The sequence below is a fragment of the Poecilia formosa genome, unplaced genomic scaffold (assembly GCF_000485575.1).
Source record: "Poecilia formosa unplaced genomic scaffold, Poecilia_formosa-5.1.2 Scaffold62, whole genome shotgun sequence".
Taxonomy (NCBI): domain Eukaryota; kingdom Metazoa; phylum Chordata; class Actinopteri; order Cyprinodontiformes; family Poeciliidae; genus Poecilia; species Poecilia formosa.
This window is the reverse complement of record NW_006800001.1, coordinates 1,302,454-1,329,472: the sequence shown is the minus strand read 5'-3', so window position 1 is coordinate 1,329,472 and position 27,019 is coordinate 1,302,454. Positions and strand designations below refer to the sequence as shown.

Here is a 27,019-nt window from a genome sequence, read left to right as displayed (position 1 = left end):
AGCAGTATGAGAAAAAAAATCTTATTCTTTCTGTTCTTGGATATAATTAGAACCCAAACGCCATTTGGGAGCGCTTACTCTGATTAAACCACGGATCATAAAGAGTTTGTTTTGTTTACGTGTATTTGAAGTCGGTTATATTGCTAAACTTCCTCTGTCTGATTTTTTTTTTTTTAACCCCACATCTCACTTGGTCCGGCCCCCTGTCCACGCTGATTGGCCGCCTCTCTCTCCACGCCTGCTTTATTATACAGCTCTTCGCTCCAATCTGGCCGCATAAACATGAGGATGCCGTCACTTTAGCAGAACTCTTCCCACGGCCCGCAGTCACAGTCGAGACTTGGGGAAAAAAAGTCGTCTCTCTTTTCCCTATATTATTTATTTTTTTATTTTTACTTGCGCACAGTCGGGACCTGTATGGCCCCATCGATCGCCATGTCAGCACTGACCGCCGGTGTGAAAAGCGAAGACCTCTCCCCCCGATCGGCGCTCGTCAATAGAGGCGAAATGCAGACCAGCCTGAGCCCCGCAGAGGAGACCGGGAAGCCCAAAGTCGCGATCCTGCCTTTCAGCGTGGAGGCGCTGATGGCTGACAGGAAGCCCAGCAGAGAGGTGCCATCTCCGGACGGCGCGGCCGGGACGTCCCAGTCGTTGGGGAAGGGGACGCGGATGGGCGCCTTCGCCGGTCTGGACGCTTCTGTTCCCGCTTTGCCGATGAACTCTGCGTTTTCTGTTGGCGACATTATGAACATGTCCGATGATGTGCTGATTAAACCCGAGAGCCCGGATAGTCAAGAGAGGACTTCGTGGATTCAAAGTCCACGTTTCTCCCCGACACCCCCACGTAAGTCCCATTTTAAAATGCTTGTTGTGAGAATTACGCATGGGTAGAGTTTACATTGTACATAGTGTAAAACTAACGCGTAAATTTAAGAGACCAAAATGCGCCAGCCCACTTTTTTTCGCAAAGTTTTCAGTTGCGCAGAGGTAGTAAATGTTTTTATTATTACTGTTATTATTATTATTGTTTTGGTAACCGGATCGCTTTGTTGTCGTTGCAGGACGCTTGAGTCCTCCCGCCTGCCCGCTGCGCAAACACAAGACAAACCGAAAGCCTCGGACTCCGTTCACCACGTCCCAGCTGCTGGCCTTGGAGAGGAAGTTCCGCCAGAAGCAGTACCTCTCCATCGCGGAGCGAGCGGAGTTCTCCAGCTCCCTCAACCTCACGGAGACCCAGGTGAAAATCTGGTTCCAGAACAGAAGAGCCAAGGCCAAGCGCCTCCAGGAGGCAGAGCTGGAAAAACTGAAAATGGCAGCGAAGCCCATGTTGCCACCGGCCTTCGGGATCTCCTTCCCCCTCGGCGCACACGTTCCGGCGTCCTACGCGGGTTCGCACCCGTTCCAGAGGCACTCGCTGCCGGTGTCTCCTGTGGGACTGTACGCCGCGCATGTGGGATACAGTATGTACCACCTGGCTTGACAGGGGTGAGGAGTGAGATGGGGGTTGGGGGAACACACAAAAGAAAGAGGGCACCAGCAGGACTACGTTTTAAAGAGAAATTGGGCCCCTTTTGGACCTATGATGCGACAAATGAGAAAAGCATCCAGGTGGGGAGGTCAGTGTCGCGTCTGGTCAGGGAGGGTGGGAACAAGGCCTCCTAACGGACCCACTCTGACGACGCCGTGTTCTCTTCCGTTTCGACCTGGCCAGTAAATTCCCACGTGTGTGTGTGTGTGTGTCCATTTTAATCTGAAGTCTGAGATGTGTCAGACAAGATCTCTGAAGATGGATTTTTTTTTTTTTTTGCAAATATGGAAGATGACTTGCAACCTTCAAACGTATTGTGACCTTAAAGTCAAGTGTGGACATTGAACAGGGCGTCCATGACAGCCAGGTGAAAGGTGACAGGCCTTTTTTTTTCAGAGATCAAGGCGCAGCTTGACATATTTTTTTTGTACCTACGAACTTTGACTGGGCTTAAAAAAGACAAGCTGATGTCAAACTACACACTAACATCTCCGCAACTTTGGAATCGGTGTTTTTTTTTTTTATGTTTTCATGTTTTACTTTCATATAAACGCGCAACCGCAGCGTGTCATTTAGTCCGTAAAATCTGGAAAATCACAGCGTTTGTTTTTTTTAATTCTTTTTTATTTGTTTTTTTAATAACAGCACTGTCTGTTGTTTCATTGGTTCCCTTATTTTGGAAGGGGAAAGTGTACTGTAAAGTAATGTATATTTGAAAAAAATATCCTCATTTATATTCTGAATATATTTGTGACATAACTTAACAATAAATTGTTTATTCTTTTTTCCCCATGTTTTTCGTTTTAAATTGCGCTTTTTCATTTTAACTGCAGGAGGTATTCCTTAGACCTATTTAAATATATTTTAGAGCGATTTAACCGAAAAACAAATTATGTTTGGTGTTATAGATTTTAAACAAGAGATTTGGGTTAAAAAACTGAATTCTTCCAAGCGGGTGACTTTCACGGGTTATGAAGTGAAAAAGGGCAAATTTTCAACTTTTTTCTTTTTCTTTTTTCTTTTTTTAATAAAGACTTGTCTACACAAAAGACTTGTGTAAATCTGACAAGTTGGAGGATGAGACTCTTTTTCGCTGGTCAAACTTAAACATCTTCAGGAAAATGCATAATAGATGAAAACAAGGTGCATTCAGGAAAATATATTTGTAAAAAATGAGTTATTTAAATGTCACAAAGAAAACTTCTGATCTCATCGATCCCTGTCATGGTCTCTGATTCGGCTCATCTCAGCGTCGGTTTGAAGTGGATTTAATCAAGTTCCATGTTTTTCTGCGGTAAAGTTACAATGATAATGCTTTTGTTCCGATTCCAGTTTTTCGATTTCTTCCTATTTTGACCGATTTTTTCCCTATAATGTACAATAGAGGAAACGACATTCCCCTGTTGGAGGTAGTGGTTTTGAACCCAACTAAAATGAAGGAACTTGAACACTATGAGTATTTAGGCTTCAAAGGAAGTCTTTCTGATTTTCAGGACTGAAGATGTGATTAGCTTTGACGCATATAATGAATGATGGTGGTGGCAGGGTTCGATTTATCGAACATTTGATGTGCTGAGCTGATCACAGATCAGGGTCGATTGGAAAACTGGTCAGTTCGATTTTAAGCCAATTGTTCGGTACAACTCGATATTTTCTTAGCTGTGCGTGTGTTTCCCTTCGCCTTTGAATCACCTAACCCAGATATTAAAGGCGCCACATGGAAGCAGGAGGAAGAGTGGGAGGTGGACAATCACTTTTGCTGACTTCAAACCACAGAGATACACTCTGAAAATTGCCTCTCTTGGGTGGAAATTGCTCGTAAACAATCCGCCGTGCGACTGTCATTACGTGCGTTTAAGGGTGTAAAGTGAGCCGGGTGGCAATTCATTACGACATGAGGTGGACTGAGCCATGTGTCGGTGAGAGTCTGGAGACGAGTTTCTGACGCCCTGGAGTAAACGCAGACAGAAAAGTATCCGAACAGAAACTTAAAGTCGTTTTCTGCCATCAGGGAGGAGGGAGGGGGATGAGAGGAGAGGGATCAGATAGGATGGTTGGGGGGAAATTACAGACCGCTCCGCGGCGCTTTTAAAGGCTTTCTCCGGACTTTCCTGCCATTCAGGCAGGGGTTAAACTGGAGTAAAATAATTGCTGTAATGAGCAAAGGCAATCTGCCGCAGACAGAGGCCGGCTCCAGCGAGGCTGTAGCTCCAGGCAAGGCGGAACTTTTATCATTCCTAAAATGTCAACTGGGGACTGGGACGGGCAACACGCTCAGCTCAGAGCGCTGTGGTGAAGCAAGCAACCAGGGCAAGAGCCTCTTCACTTATTCAGGTAGAATCATTTTATTCGTTTTCATTATTTATTGTTTAGACTCATTTCGACAATGTTTTTTTTTTATTTTTTCGACTCGGCTCCTCAGATCACCTACGCTCCGTCTCGTCCAGCATGAAGGCATGAATTAATGTATAATCCCCGACAATAAGTTCAAATCACACGGATGGACGCTCCTTCTGAAAAGAGCAGAAACTTGACACAATGGAGCCAAAGGGGACCGGTCCTCTCTTCTGAAGCCTTTCATTCCTTTGTCCCCCACTGTTCTCTATGCTGCCCGGGGCCAAACACAAAACAAAAGTCGCTTGTTTATGTCGTGGAAAAGATCACAGGAGGTTTTTCTTAACTCCCTGGTAAAACCTCTTGATCCCCAAAGGAGGCAAATAGGTTATTATATTGGATAAATGATGATAATAAAAAAGAAGATAACTTTAATCGTTGAATGGACGGGGTATTATGGGCAATTTTAGCTTGTAAATGTAACCTGGGTATCTTTTTAAAAGCTTGTTGTCCCCGCTAAGCCCGTGTCTTTTTTTAGAGTTATGTGGGAAAAAATTGAAAGAGACTGACAAATAAAGCAAGCTGTCATATTTCTTTCAGAAACTCATCAAATGAACCGTTGAAATTTACCTTCTTCCTCTTTTTTTTTTTTGAAGAACATCTAATGATCCCTAAGCAATTTTTCACTTTGAGGCCTAATACTGTACACAATTACATGTATGACTCACTATGACTCAAATAACCCCAAGACTTTGAAATTCGGTCATAATAAGCTACGCTTAGTCTCATATTATACGAAAAGAAATAATAATTCGGCTTTAAATGTGCAATTAAGTGATATTTGAGTATTTTTGAGGGAAAAAAATATTGCAATTCATCCCAACTGCTTAATCACGAATAAAGCAATAGAAAATCAGTAGGTGTCGTTTTACCAGTACGAAATGAAATCATACAGGTACGAAACGGCTTCACTTTTGAAAAGACCAACCATGTTCGCAAATTTTTATTACACTGTAAAATCATATTTAGTAATTTTACTTATACGAAATAACATAAAAATGTCAATAAAATTCCAAAAACTAAAATAATTAAAAAATAAAATCACGGGGGGTATTTCTTTTTCAGCATCACTTTAAAGAACTGGGCTTTCACTGGTTCACGACCGGCATCCTCCATGACAGATCCCACACCACCACCTTATGTCCACAGGCAGATTAACAGAAGATACACTGCAGCAGTAAACACGCATATGGAACCACGAGTCCATTACAGGCTCATTTTCTTCCATAACACACATATTATTATTATTATTATTATTATTATTATTATTATTATTATTATTATTATTATACATATATATGCAACCATCAGCCCTTCTTTGATCTCACTACGATTTCCTAGAAGCAAAATAACCCCATATAATTACTTATAATGCAAAAATAAAATCATTTGAATTGAAAGTGTTTGAAATTTATTTCATGTTCGAAATAAATTTCAAATAAATTTCAAAGAAAAAAAGAAAAGAAAGTGAGCCAATTTCACCTGTTTATGTCCATGCGTGTAACTACACGCCTGTCCAGCGCCACATGCAGCCTATAATAACGCCACATGAACGTGATAAATCATGGCTCAAAGATTGCCATCATCTGCAATTTCTTGCGGATGTCTCTCCACTAAAAGCGAGGAGGCTAATAAAACCTGGCCTCCTGCAGAAAACCAGATGTTGACGTTTTGACGGGAATATCGCAGCGCATGTTTTCAGAAATGAAAAATCGCAGTAGTTTTTTTTTTTTTTTTTTTTTTACCATGGAGTCAGCTCTGAGAGAAAAGAAGAGATAAGGAGAGATGTAACTACTACTTTTTTTTTTTTTGCGTGATTGTGATTCGGCTGCTGAAACCTCATTTAAGCGGATGCATATATTATTGATAAACATTAATACACAATCACCACGGCTGCTTTATTATTTCACGTGTATACGCTATTCGAGTTATTCTACACAGGATATGTTGGTCTATATTATGAAGGCTGACAAAACTTAACCTTACTGCAATGATAAGAAAATGAGCTAATGCGTACCGCTAGAGGGCAGCACCGTATTGACCTCCATGCCATGAAAGGTTGACATGTTTTGCGCTGTCTGACTTTGCTCAGCCATTTTTGTGCTGCGCAGAGACAAGAACACAGTCTTCAACGACGAATTTGTTAAATCTTTCCACACTACATTAAAATTAATTAGATTATTCATCATTATGTAAGCCAAAACCAAATAAGATGTCTTTAGCGGGGGATGAATATGAACAACGTGATATGTCCCTTGCTATTGAGACAACATTGCTAAATAGCAATAAAAGCGCTAAATGCTATGAAACCCCCCAAAAAGACTCTGAAACGCAAAACACATGACTGCCAGTTCAGTGTATGGCTGCACTGTATTATAAGCTTCAGAGAAAAAGTCAAAGCCAAATTGAGAAGCTGCCAAAAATAAAAAATATGGCAAGAGGGAAAGCCACTGTTCAAAGAAAGTCATAAGTCTGACTTCCAGTTTGTCACAACAAACACATGGAACAAAGTGCTGTGGTCAGATGACACAAAAAGGTAACATTTCATCTAATAACATGTGGAAAACTAACATTATACCCCTGAGCACACAATTTCCATAGTGAAACATGGTGGTGGCAGCATCGTTCTGTGGGGGTACATCAGATGGTGACACGATTTGATTCAGGTGTGCTGGTGCAGAAATGCTTCTAAAAGTAGCAGGACAGTGGGAACTTTTTTATTTTTTGGAAAATCTTAAAGAAAAAAACAAAAAAATGGTATAACTAATCACCCACTTTAATCTAAGTATGGTTTGATCACCCTGAAAGTTATTTGGGCCTATCAGAGTAAAGTGGGATGAATAGATAACACATGCCACTCTTTTGCCTGATTTTCTTTATAAAAACGTTCAAAACCATATATTCTTTTTACTTAATTTTTTTCCCCAATATTGTAGATGAAACTTTGGTTTTAGTGTCACAATGAGTGGAAACGTTAGAGGGGGAGACTTTAGCAAAGCTCTACAGCGAAATAAGGTGAACACTTAGTCTTGTCACTAGTGCCTTGGATTTTCTGAAAACCTACTCTTAGCCTTTATCAGTATATAAAACAGCAGCCTGATAAGGTGTATTTAGTGTATGCAGGGGGACAACATTGTTTACCACAACACAGCCTCTCAATCGCCTGGTTTACTGACGAGCACAATTATTATAAACAGAGTAGAGAATGTGCCGGTCATCTATTGGGGGAAACATTTCCTTATGCGCACTAATGAGGCAACACTTCTCTAAAAAAATGCAATAAAAGCGCTAAATGTGATGGAAAATTGCCTGAAAGCCCTATAAAAGAATCGGAATCTCAAACTGCATGGCCGCTACTTTAATGTGAATAAGTTTGTGATGTGTTCTTTATAAGGGAATTTTATTTTAACAAAGCAGAGAATGATTACTGATTGCACAGCATTTGGGGTTTTTTTTTTGGGTGCAGTACCTGAACATTACATTGCCACGGCCGCCTGCGGTTTTAATGTTCTGTTCTAGTTTTGCTTTTAAGAGTAGGTGCATTGTGCTGCCCTATAATTATGATTAATAAGAACAGCAATTAGGCTTTATGAGCGCACTGTGGGCAGGTTTTCTCAATAAGCCACATGGTGCTGACTAACAGTTTGGTCCTTTCAGGGTCAGTTTATTATAGCTGCGAGGAGTTCGGACATGATGGTTCAGAAGCAGGGTCTACTTGGGGCAAAGTAAAAATTGGTTTGATGGATTCTAGGGACTCTTCATGGAGCAGATGTGACTCAGTTTCTGTTCCCATCAGACAGTTTTCAATACGGCAAACTGCAAGCTGGATATGGACAATAGTATCGAACAACTTATGGAAGACTAAATATCGGAGAGCTAAAATTTGACAATGATTTTACTCAAATATATAGTGCTCTTAAAACGTGTTCAGAATTTTTCAGATCTTACGTGGATGTATCACCTTCATGTGGTGACCTGACCAGCCCATAATAAACCCCACAGCCTGTTACTGCCACTACCGTTTTTCACCGAGTGTTTATGCTGAGAAGGAATTATAGATGGGTGGACTTTTTTTTTTTTTTTACTCATTACATTTGAAGGCAATTGGTTTCATTGAATTTTATTTAGGGGCACCAGGGTCAACAGGGCATATACCTTTCTCAGTCTGCTTCACAACTATGCAGAACTTTGTCTTGGTCTACTAAACAACATTTAAGCAAGATACCTTTAAGGTTATGGTTGATTGATGAAATGTGGAAAACTTAAAAGGATATGAATACTTTGTCAAGGCACTTTTCATAGTCAGAGAGGCTGAATAATCAATAAAGTCTTGTCTTAAGCTACTGAAGCATTAAAAATGTGATCCAATTCTTCTTCCAGTGTGGTACCTGGTTGACTAGCACCATCTGCTGATCGATCCAAGTACCTTAACCCTGCTGCCAAAAGAAGACCATGACTGCAACTCTACTTGTTCCTGAAAGCCCTCACGATTCTAACTCTTAAAAAATGGATCAACTGCGTGATTCCTACAGCAACCATAAGCTCAAGCTGGCTAAAGGGATAGACTGCAGAGGTGAAACATGACCATGGAAACTCAGGTCAGAATGAAGATTTTTACGTGAATTATTGAGGAATGAAGCCAATCAGACAAAGCAGCAGAAGCAATGATGCAAGTATTGAATCAGAGAATTTTGAAATGTTAGTATATATTTTTAAGTGGAATCAATGAACTGATGATTCAGTCTTTATTATAGAACAAACAATGTGACGCTTGAATAGTTTCTATTATTGAAGACCTGACTCAGCTGAAAGTAGCCTTGTTTTTAGTAATCGGGTCGTCCAACACGTTCTTCTTCTCAGGATTTCACAACTTTAGGTACCTTTAAATCAATAAGTAATGGCTAATTTGGTAAAAAGTAGATCTGAATGTGCGTTTAAACTGTGAAAGGTCATCAGGACACGCAATGAATCGTCATTGATATTTGTATCGGTTGATGTCAGTAATTTTTTAACATATTGTTATCGAATGTTAAAATGACATTTTAACATTCGATAACGATGACACCTTTTCCCAAATCTTCTGATTTGGGAAGAGGTGTGGTGTTTAACTGAAACAGNACACCTTTTCCCAAATCTTCTGATTTGGGAAGAGGTGTGGTGTTTAACTGAAACAGAGAAGAAATGTCACCTATGTGGTTGTTTTTTTCCTGGTGTCCAAACGGTAGGTAGACATATAATATCGATATTGTTTGGTTATTAGCCATTGCAGCAATATTAGTATCAGGTTAAAGTGATGGGTGGTAGAGTAATCTAGGGAGAATGAAGATAGCAGCCACTGTTTTAGCTCTTGTATTTATTGCTGTTATTCCAATATGTTGAGGTCATACATTTTTAAAGCAGCTTAAGCATCAGTGAAACTGACTGCACCAGCAGTTTCTGGGCTATTAAAAGTAGAGACAAAACACATTGAAAATCTAGTTAAAAGCTAGTCTAATTCAGTCTCCATGTAAGGATTTGAGTTTTCTGTGTGTTTATTTAGGTTTCTGTGTTGGTTGAGTTTCCCTTGACTACCCTCTGTGTATTTAAATCCACCTGTATCTCTTGTTTGTGGTCAGGTCCTCGTCTGGTGTCACCGTTTCTAGCTGAGTTACCAGTCGCTACCAGTGTCTGAGCTCTTAGCCTTCTGCTCACCTGTCCTGCCTGGATTTAGTGCTTAGTTCTTCATTAAACTATTATTTCCACTGCGTCTACCTCACCACTCTACTACTGCACAACATGGCGCTCCAGCTGGTTCATTAAAACACTTAACAGATTCAAAACAGCACCAAAAATGGAGGGAACACATTCCACAAACCTGGGTCCCTCTGTTCTAAATGGATCTCTCTCTGTCCAAAAATATATTATGGGAACCTTTGACAGCCTTCGACCAGAACATGCAGCAGAGGATTGGGAATCCTTTCTACTGCTGTTAGCAGTTCAGGGATACTGCTGGTGGGTTTAGTTCTGGAGGAGGAGAGAATGATCCTTGCACCTAGGGGAATGTATGTGGCATCAAGGGAAGGTTTGGTTCTTTCAGAGAGAAGCAGAACTGATTGAGTGGGCATGTGGCAACACCAGCGGGGAGCAGAACTGCAGACAACATCCTTGGGAAAGGTGAGTTTTCCAAGTAAGTTAATATCATGAGGGGGATGTGACTCTAGAGGTCTAATGTGAAAGCATTTTCTGCACTAGCTTGACCTGGGAGACAGAGTGAATAAGTCAGATGTGGGCAGGGGATAACTCAAGGAAATAAAACTGACCAGAGAACATAAAAACTCAAGAGATAGAAAACACACTGAAGGGCCTGACTCCACTTCACAGGCAGAGTGGTCACCCAGCTGCTTCTTTTATCCACAGAGATCTTGATGATGAGAGGACTGGAAGGTGCCTTCTTCCTGTTAAGGACATCACCAAAGCTAACATGGCTTCAGTAAGATATGTTTAAAATCAATCAGGGATAATGCTTGCTGCATTTGTGAGCAAACTGAGCTCAAACACAAAGTAAAGATTACATTTCATTATGTCAATAAACAAATCTAAAAATCTGATATCTATGCCTAAGATTCATGAATTTATGGGATGCCCCTGGTGGCCTGGAGGCCGTAAGCAGCAGCTTCATTTGCATATGCGGTGGGTCGATTCTGACTCGCATAAATCAAAATCAGGACAAGAGGGAACCAGCAGATAAAAGCCGTATACCATGCGTGTTAGTTTTGCCCAGAACAGACTCGTACTTTTCCCCGTGAATCGAAATGCAATGACGCAGTTCCGTCAGCAGAGGTCAGCAAAGGATAGGACTGAAATCAACAATCACCGGTCTAATGGTTTAGGAGAACTTTGGGAAGGCAGAGTTCATAATGTCCATAAGTGGGATGTTGATAGACTCCTAAAAAAAAGAGTTGATCACCTAAATCAAATCGAAAGGCATTTCAACAAAATAGTTAAAAAGCTTAGAAGATTTTTTTGTTCTAAAAGATTTGTTCATTTTTTCCATGCAGGACAAATGTCAGACTATACCAAGCACTAAAGTTTGTCTATTTTGGGTCACTGGGTACTTTTTACAACCAGATGACTTAGAAGCAAAATAAAATATAAAAAAGAGCTGTTACACTTAAGAAGGTTTTGATGAGATTTTAATGGCCCCTGTTCATAAAATTGCGGATGCAACCACGCTTGTGTTTTAACCAGCCCCACCACAGCACTGGACTCATACTTGATTTTTTCTTCTTCCATAAAACCTATCATTTACATCATTTAGTGTTAATTCATCGGCTTTTCCACTGTTTATTCAAAGACAGGAAGAAGAAATGCGATCTGAATGATTTGTCACCGGCATTTTAACGCAGCTTTCACGTTCTTGCCAGAGCAACATGTTCCTCAAATGTCAACAACAGAAAATCTCCTTAAAATATTTTTGTCAAACCAAGTGCCTTTTGCTGTTTCTTTCATTGGTTTCACATTTTTCAAAGGAGAGTTTGATCTTTTGTGCACCAAAACCTGATTTACACCTACCCAGTCCGCTCTACTTATTGGTTGACCTCTGAGCTAAAAAATAGCATAAATTGTAGCGGATGCTAGTGGGTGATGTCGTAGTGACTGGCACAAATACAAAGGGGTATGAAAAGTAACTAACTCAGCTGAGGGAGCAATAAAGTAAAGACTGAATTATAAATGTAGTTATTTTTAATTATTTGCGTATCAGATGAGAGCTGGTCATTTTGATTCTGTGCTGTTTTATCATTTTCTCCTTTAGTGTCAAACATTTTGGCAGCAAAAGAAGGAGCTACATCCCACAAGTCACCGGCATACAGTTTACTGAGTCTGAATCAATTTGTTTGTTTTGAAGCGATTTATATGTGAGATTTTGTTTCACATAACAAAAACATCACATTTTAATGGAGGTGTGTACTTTAGAGATCCCACCTCCATTAGAGTGCAGAACGATGGAAAGAAAACACGGACATGGAAACTGGTCGGAAAATAACTTTTTTTTTTTTATTACTTGAAAAAGAATAACAACCTCTACTGATTGCAAGTGTATACATATTTATGTGAAAAGTCGTTGCACTTCTTATTCACAATAACAAAGTAGCAGAAACATCACAGCTCCTTAGATGCTAAATCTATTCAAGAACATTCAGAGAGATACAAACGGTACAAGAAAGAGGAAGGAAACTACATTTGTTCTCCAACATGTTCGGCGTCCATGTCGAAGCCCTCAAATGTTTACAGGAGGCCACCCTGTAAACATCACAGCTGCGTTACTGGGAAGCTCCCAGTAACACAGCCTATTCCACACAAACCTTTGATCAGCCCCGGTAAAGAAACAGAGGTCAACGCTGCACACACAAGCACCTTGTACTGGTTTATTATTTGAAGGTTTTCATCGGAATGGCTGGTATTCAGCTAATTTCCTGTGGAAAGTTCTCCGCTTGCTGCTGGAATGTGACCACACGTGTCCCCCGACATGCAGCCGGTCGCCCGGCCCTCAGCCAGCAAACATGCAGGACGTTAAAACAGCCTCGTCTTCGGTGGTATATGCTTGCTTTTACTGCTCTACATTTGGATACAATAGATTTTTTTTTTTTTTTTTTTTACGAAGGTATATGTCTGTGTGAATGAGTGCGAGCCGTCTCATCTGTCCTCTTGCAGCAGCTGCAGTCTGTCTTCAGCCAGGTTTGGGCTGCTGCGTCCGGTGTCGATGGCCTCACAGTCGTCTGTGAAAAACACCAGGTCCTACGACGAAACAGCAGAAAAAAAACGCAAGTTTACGTTTGGTCGAGCTGCTCCGGCTAAAAAGTAGGGAAAACACGGCTGAGAGGCTCTCTCACCCGGTAACAGACTCTGGTGATGATGCTGTACAGCTTCTGGGTTTTCCGCTTCAACACGACCATTCTTGGCTTGTCTCTGCAGCTCTGGCTGGGATGGTTCAGCACCACGTAGAGAAAGTCACGCAGTTTGTTGGTGATGCATGCGTTCTAGAGAGATAATGGTATGTTTTTTTGAACTACTAACATCTTCATTTAGTTTGGTGTTTTAACCTTGATGCAAACAAACAGTTTGATTGAACGTAGCTCTTATCTGACAATCAATCATGTTCATCTGAAACAACCCTTAATGCTAGGATACGTACAAAGACAAAAAAACAACACCTCTATAGATGTTTTTTCCAACTTACATGCACATCAATGTGGATGACAGGTAGAACTTCAGCACACGCTTTCTACAAACCAATCAACATAGCAATTAAGAATTAGACAAAGTCAAAGCCTGAGGTCTAACATGAACACTACTGCAGTGAAGCGCTCTTACGGTTCGGTAGAAACTGTGGATCTTGTCCAGCAGGGTCATGATCTCTTTGCTCAGGCTAAGCGCTCTGGAGTAGCAGGTCGGAGGAGTGCAGTCGCACTGAAGCACGACGCTGAAGAAGCAGAGGAGAGCCGTCAGTCCCAGCCTCATGTCTGTCAGCTCCAGAGAGGTCCGGCTGCCTGTACGGGGAGTTCAACAAGTAGGCTGCAGAGAGAACGACTCGCTCCACTTTTAAGGATGGAGAGGGAGTTTAAAAAAAAAAAAAAAAAAAGAAAGAAAAATGAGGATGACGTGGAAGAACTGGAAGGTTCAGCAGGGAAAGAGAAAACAGATCGACTGCTGGAAAGGAAATCACAGAGGCTGTAGAAATGAGTTAATCTTACTCTGCAATAAGCAGATCCAATATTTTTTTAGTCGCTGACTGTTCTGGTTTGTTAATGCATACTATGGAGTACAGTCCATGCGGAAAACGAGACATGTTTCAGCTAAGGAGATAAGAGGTAGAGAATATGTTTTAAGAAACAAAAGCCAACACTGGAGATTGTAATATTTCCAGCAAGGGTATTTAGTTTCATGACTGTTTATACCAAATCCATATCTACAAGCATTACTGTTTGAACTGAATTACTGAACTAAATGAACATTTTCTGAAATGTTCCAGTGTCTAATGCAAATAAATGACATAAGGCGTAAAAAGTCAGCTGCCTTTAATTGAAACAAAGCCAGATGCTGCATACATGATGAAAAGTACAAAAATACACAACATAAACATTGGAAAAGGCACTGTGTTAGCCTCAGGTTGCAGGAGCAACTGAGCCTTTCTTGAAATTGAGAAAATTCCTCTTCTTTTTCCTTTCTGGGATGACAACAGAGTTACTGGATTCAGGTGGATCCCGAAACACAAACAAGCGCTCTCCGGTGGCGAGGCTGCCCGCTGCGCCGCAGACGGAGTCCGAGGTCACGCTTTCCCCTGCAGGGCCGTGCGCCGTTTCCTCCGCCGTGTCGCTCTGCAGCTGCGGAACGAGCGCGGCTGGCGTCAAAACATCCTGCGCACCTCTGTTGTCAGTTAGCGACGACAGTCCGGCATCTCTGGGACGCAGGAGATGGGATCTAGGGAGCAGCTTTTCCACCGCGCTCCGCCTCTTTTCCTCCAGCCTGACAGAGTTGGAAGACAAAGGGGCTGCTGTTAGCTGGGTCGGAGTGTTTCTGTGTTTACCTCATGCTTTTGCGGCCACTGGCGCCGAGCCACAAACATTCCTCTGATCAGAACCATGTTTCACTTTAATTTGGGATTTGTCAATGATGTTGGCGAACCACTGATCCATAAGTTATTCTCTGCGGTAGCTGAACATCAGGCCTTCATTTAAAAGCAAAGTTGATGATCACAGAAACGTGCTGAACCCACCTCTCTCTTTCCACAGCGCCGTTTGGCGTATTAACGATGGTTTTCCGCACCGCAATTTCTCTCAGCCTGACAGGAATGGCTCTGTTCTGCTCCCCGGCACAGCTGGGGAAAAAACATCGTCATCATCGTCGTCTTAAAGCAACTCCATGGCTTCACACCAAAGAACCGTAAAGTCACGTCTCTGTCGTCAGACGCCTTCCCCCACCCGCCCCACAAAGCAGTGTTCTCATTCAGAGGTGACTTCGGGGAGACCTCTTAAAGTAAAAACATTCAGTTCGCTTCACACTGCATGATGCAAAACTCAAACTCTGAGAGCATAAAAGCAGCCGTGAGTGAAGCTTTGCTTGTCCACAGCCCAGTGGAATAAAAGTTCCCGTTACGGCAAACTTCCAAAGGTCATGTTCATGTCTCTAAATCTTTTCTCCTTTTGACACATTACAACCACACACAGTATTTTATTGGAATCTCATGTGAAAATCACTGCAACAGACTGTCTTCGTGAATCAGACTAATTAGTAAGCAGATTCAACCTGTGAGGGTTTTAACCTCATCTTAAATGCAGCTGTTCTCTGAAGGCTTTGCAGGTTGTTCAGGGAACATTAGTGAACAAGCAGCATTGAGAAGACCGAGGAGCACAGCAAACAGGTCAGGGAGAACGTTTTGGGGGGATTTTAAAGCAGATTATAAAACAATATAAGTTCTCTTCTTACAGAGAACATTTGCATTGCTCAGATTCAATCTGAGCGACTCAACGTGAATCGAAAAAAAACAACAAAAAAAACAACTAAATCTGAATCAACATAATTTGAAATCCATGTACTGCTTTGGAAATGATTGTCACTAAAACACAGCTGGATTTAATATTTTGAAACTTAATTTGATTTGAAATATTTGTTTTTTTTCTACTTCATCTTCTTGAAAGATGAAATAAAAAAGTAATTGAGCGCAGACTGACTGAACTATGTTGGACTTCGAGGAACGAAGAGCATTTTGAGTTGGAATGGGACACAATGGGCTGGTCAGTCATCAGATATCATTCGTCATGTCAAAGGAGCTGCAACCAAACTTTTAAGGTGATGCTAAGCAAATTACATGTATAAGAGGAAGAGTGATGTAAACAAATGCTAAGTTAGCACAGTTTATCCCCGGGTTGGGGTCAGTTTTTAAAAGCATTTATAAAAGTTTAGCAAAGCAAATTTAAATACAACTTAATTTCAGTTTCTGAGTCAGCAGGGGGATCAACACTTGTCATAATGCGACACTCTCTGAATCTCTTCTTGATTTCTTGTACATCTTTCGCACTTGGTTCTAAACCCTACTGTTCACGTCATCTCTCTTTAGCAGGAGTATAAAACGGCTAGAAAAGACAATTTTTATGTAAAACTTTGAAAAGAAGAAAGACCTTGAAAGGGAAAACAACACATTGCGTGGCTTTCCAGACACAATATTTTCTGTTGGATTACTAAGCAACCTCCTGCTGGAGGCATTCCTCATCAGGAAGGCGAGCCAAACTCAGCAGGAGACAGAAAACAGCGTTCCAGGCTATTAGGATAAGAGAGGGAAGCGAAATGAAAAGTAAAATCGTTAATCTTTTCATCTTAGTTCAGGGGAAGCAGACTGCGGCGATGTTATATAAATTAAAGATCTCACTTGGAGATTGTTGTGTTTCAACAAGCTTTGATTAGAAAACCATCTTAACGAATCTGTTAGGAACAGAAGCAACACGAAGCAGCTGATTCGTCCAAAGATGTGTGCTAGCTTACGCTAATTTGTTGGTCGCCAAAAGGGCTGAAAGAAACAGCTGGCTCTGTTTTCAGTAGGAAAACAGATTTTTTTTTTTTTTGAAATGAAATGAAATGAAATTTTATTCGAACATGATACAAATATAAAATAAAATAGTGCACAGTAACAAGAAGTGCTTTTTTTAAAAAAACAAAACAAAAAAAAAAACAGATTTAAACTCCTCCACAGATTTCTCATGCAGTTTAAACATTACAATATATTTCATTATTTTTATATCATGTTAGTTTGACGAGGCGTCCAGATAGGACTCAGTTTACGAATGATAACCATTTGTTTTTGTTTTAGAAGATGTTAAAATGACTTTTTATGAAATTAGAGAAATACTCCAAAGGCTACTGAAGCAAAACTGATTATTTTCGGGGTTAAACAGAAGATCTCTGACTGACCTAGATTGCTTTTGTTAACTTAAAGTAATACTGGTACAACCTGTGTTTGCAGAAACACAGGTTGCTAACACTATCACTGTTATTTTTCAAAATTATTGTCCACATATTTTGGACTTAATTTTCTTTTTTCAGTCTTCCAACTGAAGAGTTTTTAATTTCAATCCATTCTTGGCAAATATTCCTCAAGAAATGATCAACATAGGTTTCTAGATACAGGTGTAGAGCCATGAATTGGCGGTCTTCACACTTCTTCGCTGTAGAGAAAGGAAAAGAAAACACTTCTACCCACTTTCCATCAACGAATAAAATAAGTTGATAATTTTAAATTCATTCCAGGAGGTTCAGTGTGTTAACGTGTACACTGACCCGATTTAACACCCTCGTCAACCCTGAAAAGTTTCTAAAAAAAAAACAAAACAAAACTCAAAAATGGACAATCAAGCGGATAGATTTAACTGGTTAGATGCCATCTGAGACGGGTTCTGATAAGCAAGACTACTTTCAAAAGGCACTGACTGATGTGAAAGAAAGTTAAAATGTATGGAGTTTCTGTTTAAATTGACAGAATGGTTTTTGTTTTTGACATGCAACACAGACTTAGACATAGATTTGGTGAGCAAAGGGAGAAAAGAGGCGAAAAACAAAGAATTTCTCTGGAGTTGTCTAATCATATCAGATTGCCAGAAAAAATCTAAAGTTTTTTTTAACGACTCAATAAAAATCAAAACTTTTATCATCATGTGATCCAATACAGTAAATCCTAAAAGAACGTGACAAAAATGAGGCTTTGGTCGTCTTTGCCAGATAATAAACCACAGACTCTCCTTACCCGGAACGCTCTTGCTCTGCAAAAGCAGAAACGGGACGTCGTTTGCGGCAGAGCGCGTCACCGAGCGAGAGAAGCTCACTCTCGGGCAGACTTGGGAGGAGGAGACGCAGGACCTCCAGGAGAACGTCGTCAGAGACGCGACTCTGCTTCACCAGCTGGGAGGCGAACTCCAGGTCCTGCCAAGTACAGACTCTCTTTACGCTCCGTTAACCGTCAGCAGGATTTCCACTGTGTATTTAACGTAGAAATGAACAGGGAATAAAATCCGACCTGGTCACAGTTTGAGTAAAGCCTTTTGAGCTCGATTTGTTCTTTTAATTCTTCCTTGACTTGATTGCTGGTGGAAATCTCTTGAAACCTGAACAGACGAACAGTTTCAACACCGGGAATGTCTAAAGCCTCATTTGACCCCTAAACCGTTTTATCAAACATTGTTTCTATAAAAAACATCCAAACACAAGGAGACCTGTAAGTTTTTTTTTGGTTTTTTTTTTACATAAAATTAAGGGGGAAAAAAATACACAGACAGTTGAATGCTAAATTAAAACAAATGAATAATTAAAACCAAAACTTCCTGAGTAAGCTACCTCTAAAATATGAATGTTTTCAGTCCTCATAGGAAGAACCAGATAGATTTTGATTGTTACTAGGGGAACGGTATTTGCTTTACAAAACCAAGTCCACTGTAAAGTTTAGAGAAGAAGAGCTTAATGAGGCGTACAGACTGGGTGTGTTTAACGTATGTTTATGTGTTGCAGTTGGGGGGGGAATGAAAGACATTTAGAAGTTTTAGCTCAGTGGCTCACCTTTCAAACGTCAAAGCAATGACCTGCTCACACTTGTGAAGCGCGTCCTGGAGGATGGACGTCATGCTGCAGTCGGGCTGGAGCTCGAACACCTCATCTTCCTCTCTGCCCTCCTCTCCCTCAAAGACGGTCTGGATCTTGTGTGACGGCACCCCCAGCCTGTCCAGCTCCGTCCTCTCCGACTGAAGCTGCTGTTCTGGTTCTTCTAGGCTCTTTGTGCAAGATTAGCAAAAATTAAAAACCCCCCTTGAGTTTAAAAGGCATAAAAAGAGACAATGGACGATTCTCGAGACAAGATCTACCTACCAAGCAGTGGCTGTGTATACTCTGAGCCACATCTTGCAGTTCTGAGATATTTCTCTCCCTGAGCTGTTGGATGAGCTGGCTTTGCAGGGTGACCATGGCCTTGGACGTCTCCAGCACTCTGGTCCAGCGCTCAGCCTTCTGGAAGACGATTGTAGCCATCTGCATTGCCAGGTTGTCTGCCTGACAGAGCAGATAGTCTTCCCTCTCCCTCTGCATCTCCTCCATCACCTGCCAAAAATCACAATGAATTTCATGGGCTGGTTTGATATGGAGAATTTATTGTAAAATGTTAACTCCAACTGGACTAGCTGTAAAAGTGCCTGGAAGTGAATCAAAAAAGAAGACGGCACTACCTTGTTCATAACACTGTTCTCCATCTGCCTTTCTTTCTCGAACAGATCAATCCTGTCCTGGAGCCGTTTTTGGAAACGCACCACCTCAGATGTATCTGCTTTCCTCCTGGCCTCTGTGCTTTTCCCCTTGGATTGCATATTTTCCTAAAAATAATAAAACAAAAAAAACCCCAACATAAACCACAAGTATTGTTGTGAAACAACTCCAGGTAGAGGGTTATGTTGTGATTAGAAATGAAACCACCCTATAAGTCACGTCTAATTTCTTAACGACACGGAGTCATCCAGAAGCCACGTTCTAATAGGCTGCAGCTGTCTTGTGCTCCCAGCGTACACCGCTCACCATTCCTCATCTATTTAAAGCAGCATGAGCCAGAAGAGTCTTTTCATGTAGCCCAAGTAATGTGGTTTAATGGAAAATATGGAGGAAAAATTGGATGTATGTAGTTGAGTTTGGAAGCTACAGCTAACGAAAAAGACTATAGAAATTTTAATTTAAGAGAACTACGACATTAAGGTGCACATTATAGTTTCTGCTCCAGTTCCGATCAGCGTTGTTGCTTCCAGGACTCTTATTTCTCCAAACAACTGCATCAATATAATGCTTTACTTTAGAGAGTCATGCAGGAACTGCACAAGACTTGCTTTTCTTCACATAATAAGTTTATCTTGTACTGCATTTCCCTGCAGAGGACATTACTTAAACCCTATCAGTCCATTTAGTCGTTCACCCACAACAACTTATTTGGCCCTTAATGTTCACCGCAAGTTCCTGTCACACACATGGTGGACTTAAAGGGATGTTGAAATAGTGGTATACAAACAGCTGCAGTTAAATGTTCTCTGCTTCATTTGGCTAAGACACAAGGAAAAAAAAAAACTAATGATCTACATCATTGTTTACTGGAGGGAGGGGAACCATGAAGGACCAAATTTGGAGAGAATCTGTTAGAATTTCACCCACTTTTGTTGCCTAAACAATCAGATCTTGGTGTTGGAGTTGTTTACTCCATACTTTTATTCTGTGGCTTTGCACACATTCAAATCATTGTAGTTTATCTTTGTCAAGTCTAAAAAGAAAAAAAATCTGTTTCATGTTTTCCAAAAGAGATTTTTATAGGAAGCCTCTACAAACTTTACATCTGTTTCACTCTGGATGAAAGTATCATTTCTGGTTCGAAATCCAGACTCAAAAAACTTTTTGTCTTTCAGAAAGACTAACTCGTGCTATTTATTTGTCACATTCCTTAGAGTTTTTTTAAGTCCTCCGACTCTAAAACACTGAAACGTGTTGGGCACACTTGTTTGATTTTATATTTTGAGAAAACAGAGGTCACTAGAGTCAACGATTTTTAACTGGGTCTGTAGAAGCGAATAAACTGATGTCTGTAATATGTGATTATCTATTCACCATCTCCTCTTCGCTCTTTGCTCTCCATTCAGCCAGAGCAGCATGGAGTTTAGTTCTGGAGACGGCGTGGGGAAGCACCAGACAGCGGTCTATTACAGATAGACTCTTCTGAAACTCCAGCTTCATCCTGAGCCGGTCGTCCTCAGACAGCGTCAGCTGAGACGAACACAGACACCTAAGTGGGGAAGTTGGAAATGAACAGGAAACTTTATACATACGAGGTAAGAGCTTTCTTGACAACGGAGCTGAATAATGGCAAATAATGCTGTTTCCGTTATTCATTGTTTTAGCCAGTCAATCATCTAGTTTCAGCTGCTTCAGTAGTTACTGGAGAATTTCTCAGCGTGTAATGTGGAAAACAGGGATTCAGATTGTGACGATGGAAAATCTATCATACAAAACACTCGGGGCGCACTGATTGCAGTTTTCTGGCCGATCGCTAATTACCAACTGGCATGATCTGGTGGGCGGGGCTAATAGTTAATTTTTAGACCTTGCTGAGGTAGGTGAGATCGGGGAATAAGATCGGCTTCACATGTAATTATCAACCGATCATCAATCTCCTAAAATTAAGGGAATTGGCACCGACAAATCAGTGCACTCCTACAAAATAATGCTCTTCTTTACTTCCTTTAATGCAGCTTTTCCTATATTTGGATGTCATGACTCATGTCATCGCATTGCTGACCGAAAGAAATCTCTCCAGTGAGCCCTGAGCTCCTTCTGTTCCCGCAGCTCCTGCTCCATGCCTTCCTGCAGAGACTGCCTGGTGCAGCTGAGGGTGCGCAGCGCCGCCTTGCCTTCCTGATGAAGCCTCTCCTGGCCCTGCAGCAGAGCACCGCCCCCTTGCCCCGCAGACTTGCCAGGCCCCGCCTCGGGTTCCACCTGCAGCACGGGGTGTTTGGCACCCAGCGGCAGCAGCGTCAGCACGGCCTGAGCCGCGGCAGGCTGGATAGCTTTCACATCAGCCATCACTCCCTGGATCCCTCGCATCGTCACCTAAAGAGAAAGCAGAAGATAAACCACAGATGTTCATATTTCACCATCCAGCTCGATTATATCACGGCGTCGGCTGTCCGAGGGGCACCTTGCGGATGTCGGCAGCAGCCTCCTCATCCAGACTGTTGATGAGCTCTGCGAGCTCCAGGCTGTGAGCGGTCAGTAAGTTCTGCCAACACTGCAGATGGTGCGTTTCGTCCATCTTCTCTTCCAGACTTTTGGTGATGCTGGACAAATCCCTCTGTCTCTGCTTGTGGACCCTCAACTGGAAAGGAGGAAACGGGGAGATTACTAACAATGCAATTTTAGTTTAGAAATGTTTTTTTTTTAACAACCGGTCTCCCTGTCTGTGCCCAAACTGACTGACTGAAGTAACTTCATTTGATCTCCTCACCATGTTCGAGATGAGCTCTCTCCTCTTATTGATCAGTCCACAGCGCATCGCTCTCTTCTCCTGGTTCAGGGTCTCATCCAGTCTTTGCCTCACCATGACGACGTCTTTCTGGGCCTTTTCTTGCAGCTGATCCAGCTGCTCTGAAGGTACAGCGCTCCCCCTGGTGGTCAATGCAAGCGACAACTTCAAATAATGTCTGCGATCCACAGTGATTTTAATGTACGGTAGAAAGTAAGGATTCTACGATACATGTCAGAGATGACACAACTGTTGTGTGGAACACAAGTAGATGCAAAATACGACAGAAAAGGATTTCCAGAAGTTTCGTTGGCCCTCTAACGAAACAAGTTGTGGGCGACTTTGCAACTCTAAGTATAAAAATGATGACATTTCGCCCAAATGTCATGTTGGTTGATTTGAGAAGTATCTGAACGCTGTGTTGAGTGAACATGCTGGTGTTAGCGGGACGGGGGAGAAATGGGTTGCGGCGCCGACCTCTTGATGTGGGAGAACCAGCTGTCCAGGTTGCTGGAGGCGCTGGAGAACGTTTCGGAGATCAGGTCCTCCAGGCTGTGCAGGCTGTGCACCAGGAACTTCCTCTGAGCGCTGCGTTCAGCCAGGACGTACCGCTGATTGGCAACAACCACATCCAGCACTTCCTCCAGCTGATCCTGGTCAGAAAGTTACATAATACTGCAATGAGTTAATAAAATGACATTTTGTAAATGTGGTATACATCCATGGTTTCTTCTTCAGTGCAATTTTGGAGCCATCTCACAAAGATTCAGAAATCTGTGAATCTGCCGTGCCATGCCCTGGTGGAGAGGTTTTTTTTCTTCATGTTTTTAATTCCTGTTTGTTTTCATTCAAATTTTTACTGTAAAAAACTATTTAGAATATAAAGAAAGGTTCCTAATGTTGTAAAAACTGGATCCCAGGTTCATAACATATTCATCTTCAATTGCAATTTCACGAGAGCCAAAATGCTTACGAAACTCAAAGTGTAGGGCTGGAACAATCAGATTCATCGTGATGAATCGATTGTAGAAATCGACAATTAAAAAAGGAGGAAAAGGAATTGAATTAACTCTCCATTAGTATTTTGTAATATGTTTCTTAACTTGCATAAAATAAGCTTAAGTTGTTAAATGAAAAATCTGCAGAAGGTTGACTAATCGTCAGTATAATCAATATAATAATCGATTGCTAACATGATGTTCACCTGACAAGCGAAGTACTCATGCTGCAGTCTCTTTGCTGTGCTCTTCTCCAACTCGCCCATCCTCGTGGCCTCCTCCAGCTCTTCTGAGAAGATCTTGTGCAGCTCCACCCGCCGCCACTCGATGATCTCTCTCTGGACTTTCGCTGAGCCGTCTTCATGTCGGACCAAGAGGACGCGACGAAGGTGACTCTGGCTCTGCTTGTGCAGCTTCTCCAGGAGGCGGCTGCACTGGAGAAACTCCTGGGAACATCACAGACAGAAGGTCAGCGAACGGGGTCATTTTAAGGGCATCTCTCCCGACCGAAACACGTTCTCGCCACCTGCTGGTCCGCGTGCTGACGAAGCCTCTCGGCCTGGGCCTTTTCAGCCTCTTGCTCCTGATGCTCCGCCTCCATCTCTTCGTGCGTTTCCAGGTTGCACCGTCCGGCCAGGGCAGCCATGCGGGCGCCCCGTTCCTCCTTCAGGCGGCCCTCCATTCCGAGCAGCTGCCCGTGAACCACACTGAGCAGCCTCTGCTGGGCCTGGGCGCTGATCTGGGCCCGTGACCGCAGCCCCCCAAGCAAGCAGGACATCAGGTCTTTGTACATTTGAATGCGGGTGGCCTCCAGGTTACTGGAGGCTTGCAGCAGGGAAGACGTTTCAAGGCTTTCAGGAAGAAAAACAGAAACAAGTAAAGCAGTTTGATTATCCTCAGAGTTAAATGGAGGGTTTTAATAGGAGATTTTGTTTACTGACTTATCCAGGGCTTGGTACATGTTCTGTGGATCCTCCAGCACCATGACGTCCACCATCTTGTCCTCAAATGCAGCCTCGTCTTTGATTGAGTCACTCATGCCGGACTCTGCATACTCGGGGTCCAAATGGCATCTGATTCTCTGCAGAACAAAATACAGCGAGTGCATGAATAATAAATCACACATTCACAGAAAATAAAAACAAACATATGTGTATTTTAAAAGTACATAAAAAAATAAATACTTACAGCTGAAACACCATATTTACATCTTTTGGAATATTTACAAAAGACACTTATTCAAAGATAGAAGGTTACAAACCAAAATACTTGGCACAAGTCATGCTGTTTAAAAGTCAATAACTCTTAATGTCAGACAGTCGAGAAAAAATATTGTTTTCTGATTTTACCTGTAAATATATATATTTTTGTTTTTATAAATGAATGAATAACTTATCCATATCTTTGAATTTTGATACCTTTTGCTGAAAAAGGCAAAATCTTTCTCTGGAACTGGTGAATTTAATGGCGAGAACCCCCAGCAACAGCAGCACCAGTGTGATGAAGACACCAGCAACGAATCCAGCAAAATGGACTCCATGGTTGGGATAAATCTGGAAAGAGTTTCAACAGAACAAGATTTATTATTCTCATGAAAGAGAAAACTTAAAGAAAGTTCACAAACAAATGCTTAATTATGCAAGAAAAACTTACCCTATCAGTTGAATTTACTGTCAGTGTCAGATTGGCTCTCTGTGGCCCAAACATACTGACGTCATTCTGTGGGGCAAAAAGGTCAAAACGCAGAAAACATACTTGGTAAGATTGCACTGAATAATCCTATTATCTTACTCTGAACAATTGTTGAGATTTTGAAAGAGTTGGTTTGGCAAAGGTACTAGTTAGAGTAAATAAAAATATCATTAAATAGAAGGAGTAAAAAAAAAATGTACCTGTGATGCATTAGAGAAGGTCAGGAAAGCAGGAAGATCAAGGAGCTCATTCTTGTGACTCCTTATGTGAGCGGTGTAATTGACCACAACATGAGATCCGGCTAAATCAACAAAATCCTAATCAATTTCTGGTTCCCAGAAAATACGTTTTAAATGTTAGTTAATAATACTATAGAACATTCTGATGCTGTTACACACCCAGCAGTGAATCAATAGTAAATGTCTGGTAGCCTCTTTCGACGACCCTGCCTTCAGTTTTGATGGGTTTGATCCCAGATATGGAGTCTCGTACGGCCACCTGAGACAGGTTGGTCCCGCCCAGGGGGCTCAGATTGTGGATCTGCAGGAAGAACGTCAACTGGGGGGGATCGGTGTCGGGCTTCACCTAGGTCGAGTTGATTGACAAGGAAAGGTATGTCTTTTTCTCCCAATAAAGTTCATTGACAAGCAAAACAGAAAAAAAAGTTTTCAAAATGTATAATGCATGCGGCTGATGTACCTGGGCGCACTTATAAAATCTAACCTCGAAGAAAGATGGAGGTGCAACATTCTGAACCTGTGGAACCAATAAAAAAAATATTTAATTTCTGACTATTTCTAAAAAACATATAAAAATTATTCCAATAAGCTTAACATTCAGATCAGAAACAGACGACCTGAGGAGGAGGCTGGTGTGGGGTGTGTCTGATGAGTGTGCTTCTGCTCTTTCTGAGGTGCAACATGTTTGAAACGTAGCTAAAGGAGGAGTAAATAGAGTGTCCCCATGGCCCTAGGGGAGCCGACGACGAAGATGGCCCCCATCCATAAACAGACAGGAGCCCGCTGTCCATTTTACCTAAAGACCAGAAGAGACGTGTATTTACAAAAGTATAAAGAGTCAGCATTTGTCTGCTATTGTTCACACAAACCATTAATCCTGAGCATCGTCAGGCCCGCTGACGTTCCTCCTTGGTCTTGATGCTTTGCATGAAGGGTGCAAAGGTTCTGCCAATGGGGAAAAAATACTATTATGCATTAATTGAGAAAATTTGTAGCTAAAAGAACAGAAAAACCCTTCATGGAAACAAACACATGACAACAACAACAAGGCAAGTTACTTACTCCATATTTTCCTGAGGTAAGAGGTGTTGTGTCCCATTTTGTACCCACAGAGGTACCGTTATAGCAATAATGTTCATCATTGTCCTCCGTGACACCGGCGCACAGTTTCACGTCGTGACCGCAGCCAACATTCAAAAAGTGCGAAAACAAACACAAAACTTTGATATGCAAGAAAAACGAGCACAATGTCCGTCTTTGTGCGATTAAGTGTACCCGAAACATCCGTAATTTAGTGAGCTACCAGCGGCTAGCTAACTGTCCGTCTAGTTTCTGCATTGTGCCGCGGCTAAAATCTTCTAAATATTTACTCAACTTTGCTTTATTTGCAATAAATGTATGAGGGTGTGTAGCGAACAAGAACATCGTTCCTGGTTGTCTTAATCTAATGACGCAGCATGGTAACAGACACACACAGCTTACAGCAGACTTCTTCACCGTAGACAAAATTATAATTGGGGGGGGGGGGAAAAAGATGTCTGGAAAAGTTGGAAAAGATGAAAAAACAGACTACTCCTTTAAGAATTATCAAAACAACAAAGTACACCATGAAGCTTCCTGTTAAGCCTTTCAAAATAAAACATACATTGAAGTTGAGTGTTCAAGTATCTGGCTCTTGCATAGATGGACCCCATGGGCTTCCTTTTCTAATGTCCAAAAAAAAAAATAATAATAATAATAATAATCTTTTGAATATGCTTATTTGTTCTTAAATCTTAAACAGCGTTCAAAGACTCTGTCAAAATTTTCAGCTGAGTCTTAGTATTTATGATTATCTAAAATACTCCAGGTGTTCAGACTAATTAAAAAGACTTAAATAGACTTTTAATTATTCTGGGATTAAAAGCCCTAATCAGATTCCAATTTCAGAGTCATCTACTTTTGTAGTGTACAGCTAATGCCTATAGGGGTTGTACTGTATATACAAAAGGTGGATAATTTCTCTCAATTAATGAAACACAGATAGAAGATAGAAAACCTACAACGCATCACAAAGTGCCACAATTCTTAAAATATGAAATCATTAATGACTTACTTTATTCTGTGAAAA

At 41.5% G+C, this 27,019-nt stretch overlaps 3 protein-coding genes across 3 annotated transcripts; 1 reads left to right on the top strand and 2 right to left on the bottom strand.

The window, feature by feature from the left end:
• Positions 1–257: 257 nt before the first annotated feature.
• On the top strand, positions 258–2,594 carry msx1a (muscle segment homeobox 1a). The gene is made up of 2 exons (XM_007554229.2): positions 258–844; positions 1,062–2,594. The coding sequence occupies exons 1-2, from the start codon at positions 418–420 to the stop codon at positions 1,478–1,480; spliced, it is 846 nt and encodes a 281-aa protein (XP_007554291.1). The 5' UTR covers positions 258–417; the 3' UTR covers positions 1,481–2,594.
• Positions 2,595–11,929: 9,335 nt separating this feature from the next.
• On the bottom strand, positions 11,930–13,861 carry LOC103139548 (cytokine-like protein 1). The gene is made up of 4 exons (XM_007554228.2): positions 13,274–13,861; positions 13,140–13,184; positions 12,793–12,939; positions 11,930–12,697 (listed from the first exon to the last, which is right to left on the bottom strand). The coding sequence occupies exons 1-4, from the start codon at positions 13,418–13,420 to the stop codon at positions 12,596–12,598; spliced, it is 441 nt and encodes a 146-aa protein (XP_007554290.1). The 5' UTR covers positions 13,421–13,861; the 3' UTR covers positions 11,930–12,595.
• A 99-nt stretch (positions 13,862–13,960) lies between these two features.
• Positions 13,961–26,527, bottom strand: LOC103139546 (limbin). The gene is made up of 23 exons (XM_007554225.2): positions 25,972–26,527; positions 25,779–25,854; positions 25,527–25,705; positions 25,370–25,426; positions 25,069–25,255; positions 24,871–24,971; positions 24,632–24,697; positions 24,397–24,531; positions 23,920–24,059; positions 23,505–23,829; positions 23,185–23,424; positions 22,458–22,633; positions 21,963–22,122; positions 21,657–21,833; positions 21,258–21,568; positions 20,570–20,744; positions 19,159–19,302; positions 18,806–19,033; positions 18,500–18,711; positions 17,964–18,051; positions 17,694–17,869; positions 14,676–14,777; positions 13,961–14,425 (listed from the first exon to the last, which is right to left on the bottom strand). The coding sequence occupies exons 1-23, from the start codon at positions 26,191–26,193 to the stop codon at positions 14,065–14,067; spliced, it is 4,038 nt and encodes a 1,345-aa protein (XP_007554287.1). The 5' UTR covers positions 26,194–26,527; the 3' UTR covers positions 13,961–14,064.
• Positions 26,528–27,019: the final 492 nt, after the last annotated feature.

Bases quoted from the DNA above. Each gene is read 5' to 3' on its own strand.
- msx1a (XM_007554229.2), top strand. From the start codon at position 418: ATGGCCCCATCGATCGCCATGTCAGCACTGACCGCCGGTGTGAAAAGC. The intron at 845-1,061 runs GTAAGTCCCATT...TTGTCGTTGCAG, and splicing joins TTTCTCCCCGACACCCCCAC to GACGCTTGAGTCCTCCCGCC.
- LOC103139548 (XM_007554228.2), bottom strand. From the start codon at position 13,420: ATGAGGCTGGGACTGACGGCTCTCCTCTGCTTCTTCAGCGTCGTGCTT. The intron at 13,185-13,273 runs GTAAGAGCGCTT...ATTGGTTTGTAG, and splicing joins TCCACAGTTTCTACCGAACC to AAAGCGTGTGCTGAAGTTCT. The intron at 12,940-13,139 runs GTAAGTTGGAAA...TTATCTCTCTAG, and splicing joins TCATCCACATTGATGTGCAT to AACGCATGCATCACCAACAA.
- LOC103139546 (XM_007554225.2), bottom strand. From the start codon at position 26,193: ATGTTTCGGGTACACTTAATCGCACAAAGACGGACATTGTGCTCGTTT. The intron at 24,060-24,396 runs GTATCAAAATTC...TTTGTTCTGCAG, and splicing joins TTTGCCTTTTTCAGCAAAAG to AGAATCAGATGCCATTTGGA. The intron at 17,870-17,963 runs GTCGGATTTTAT...TGTACTTGGCAG, and splicing joins TTTACTCAAACTGTGACCAG to GACCTGGAGTTCGCCTCCCA.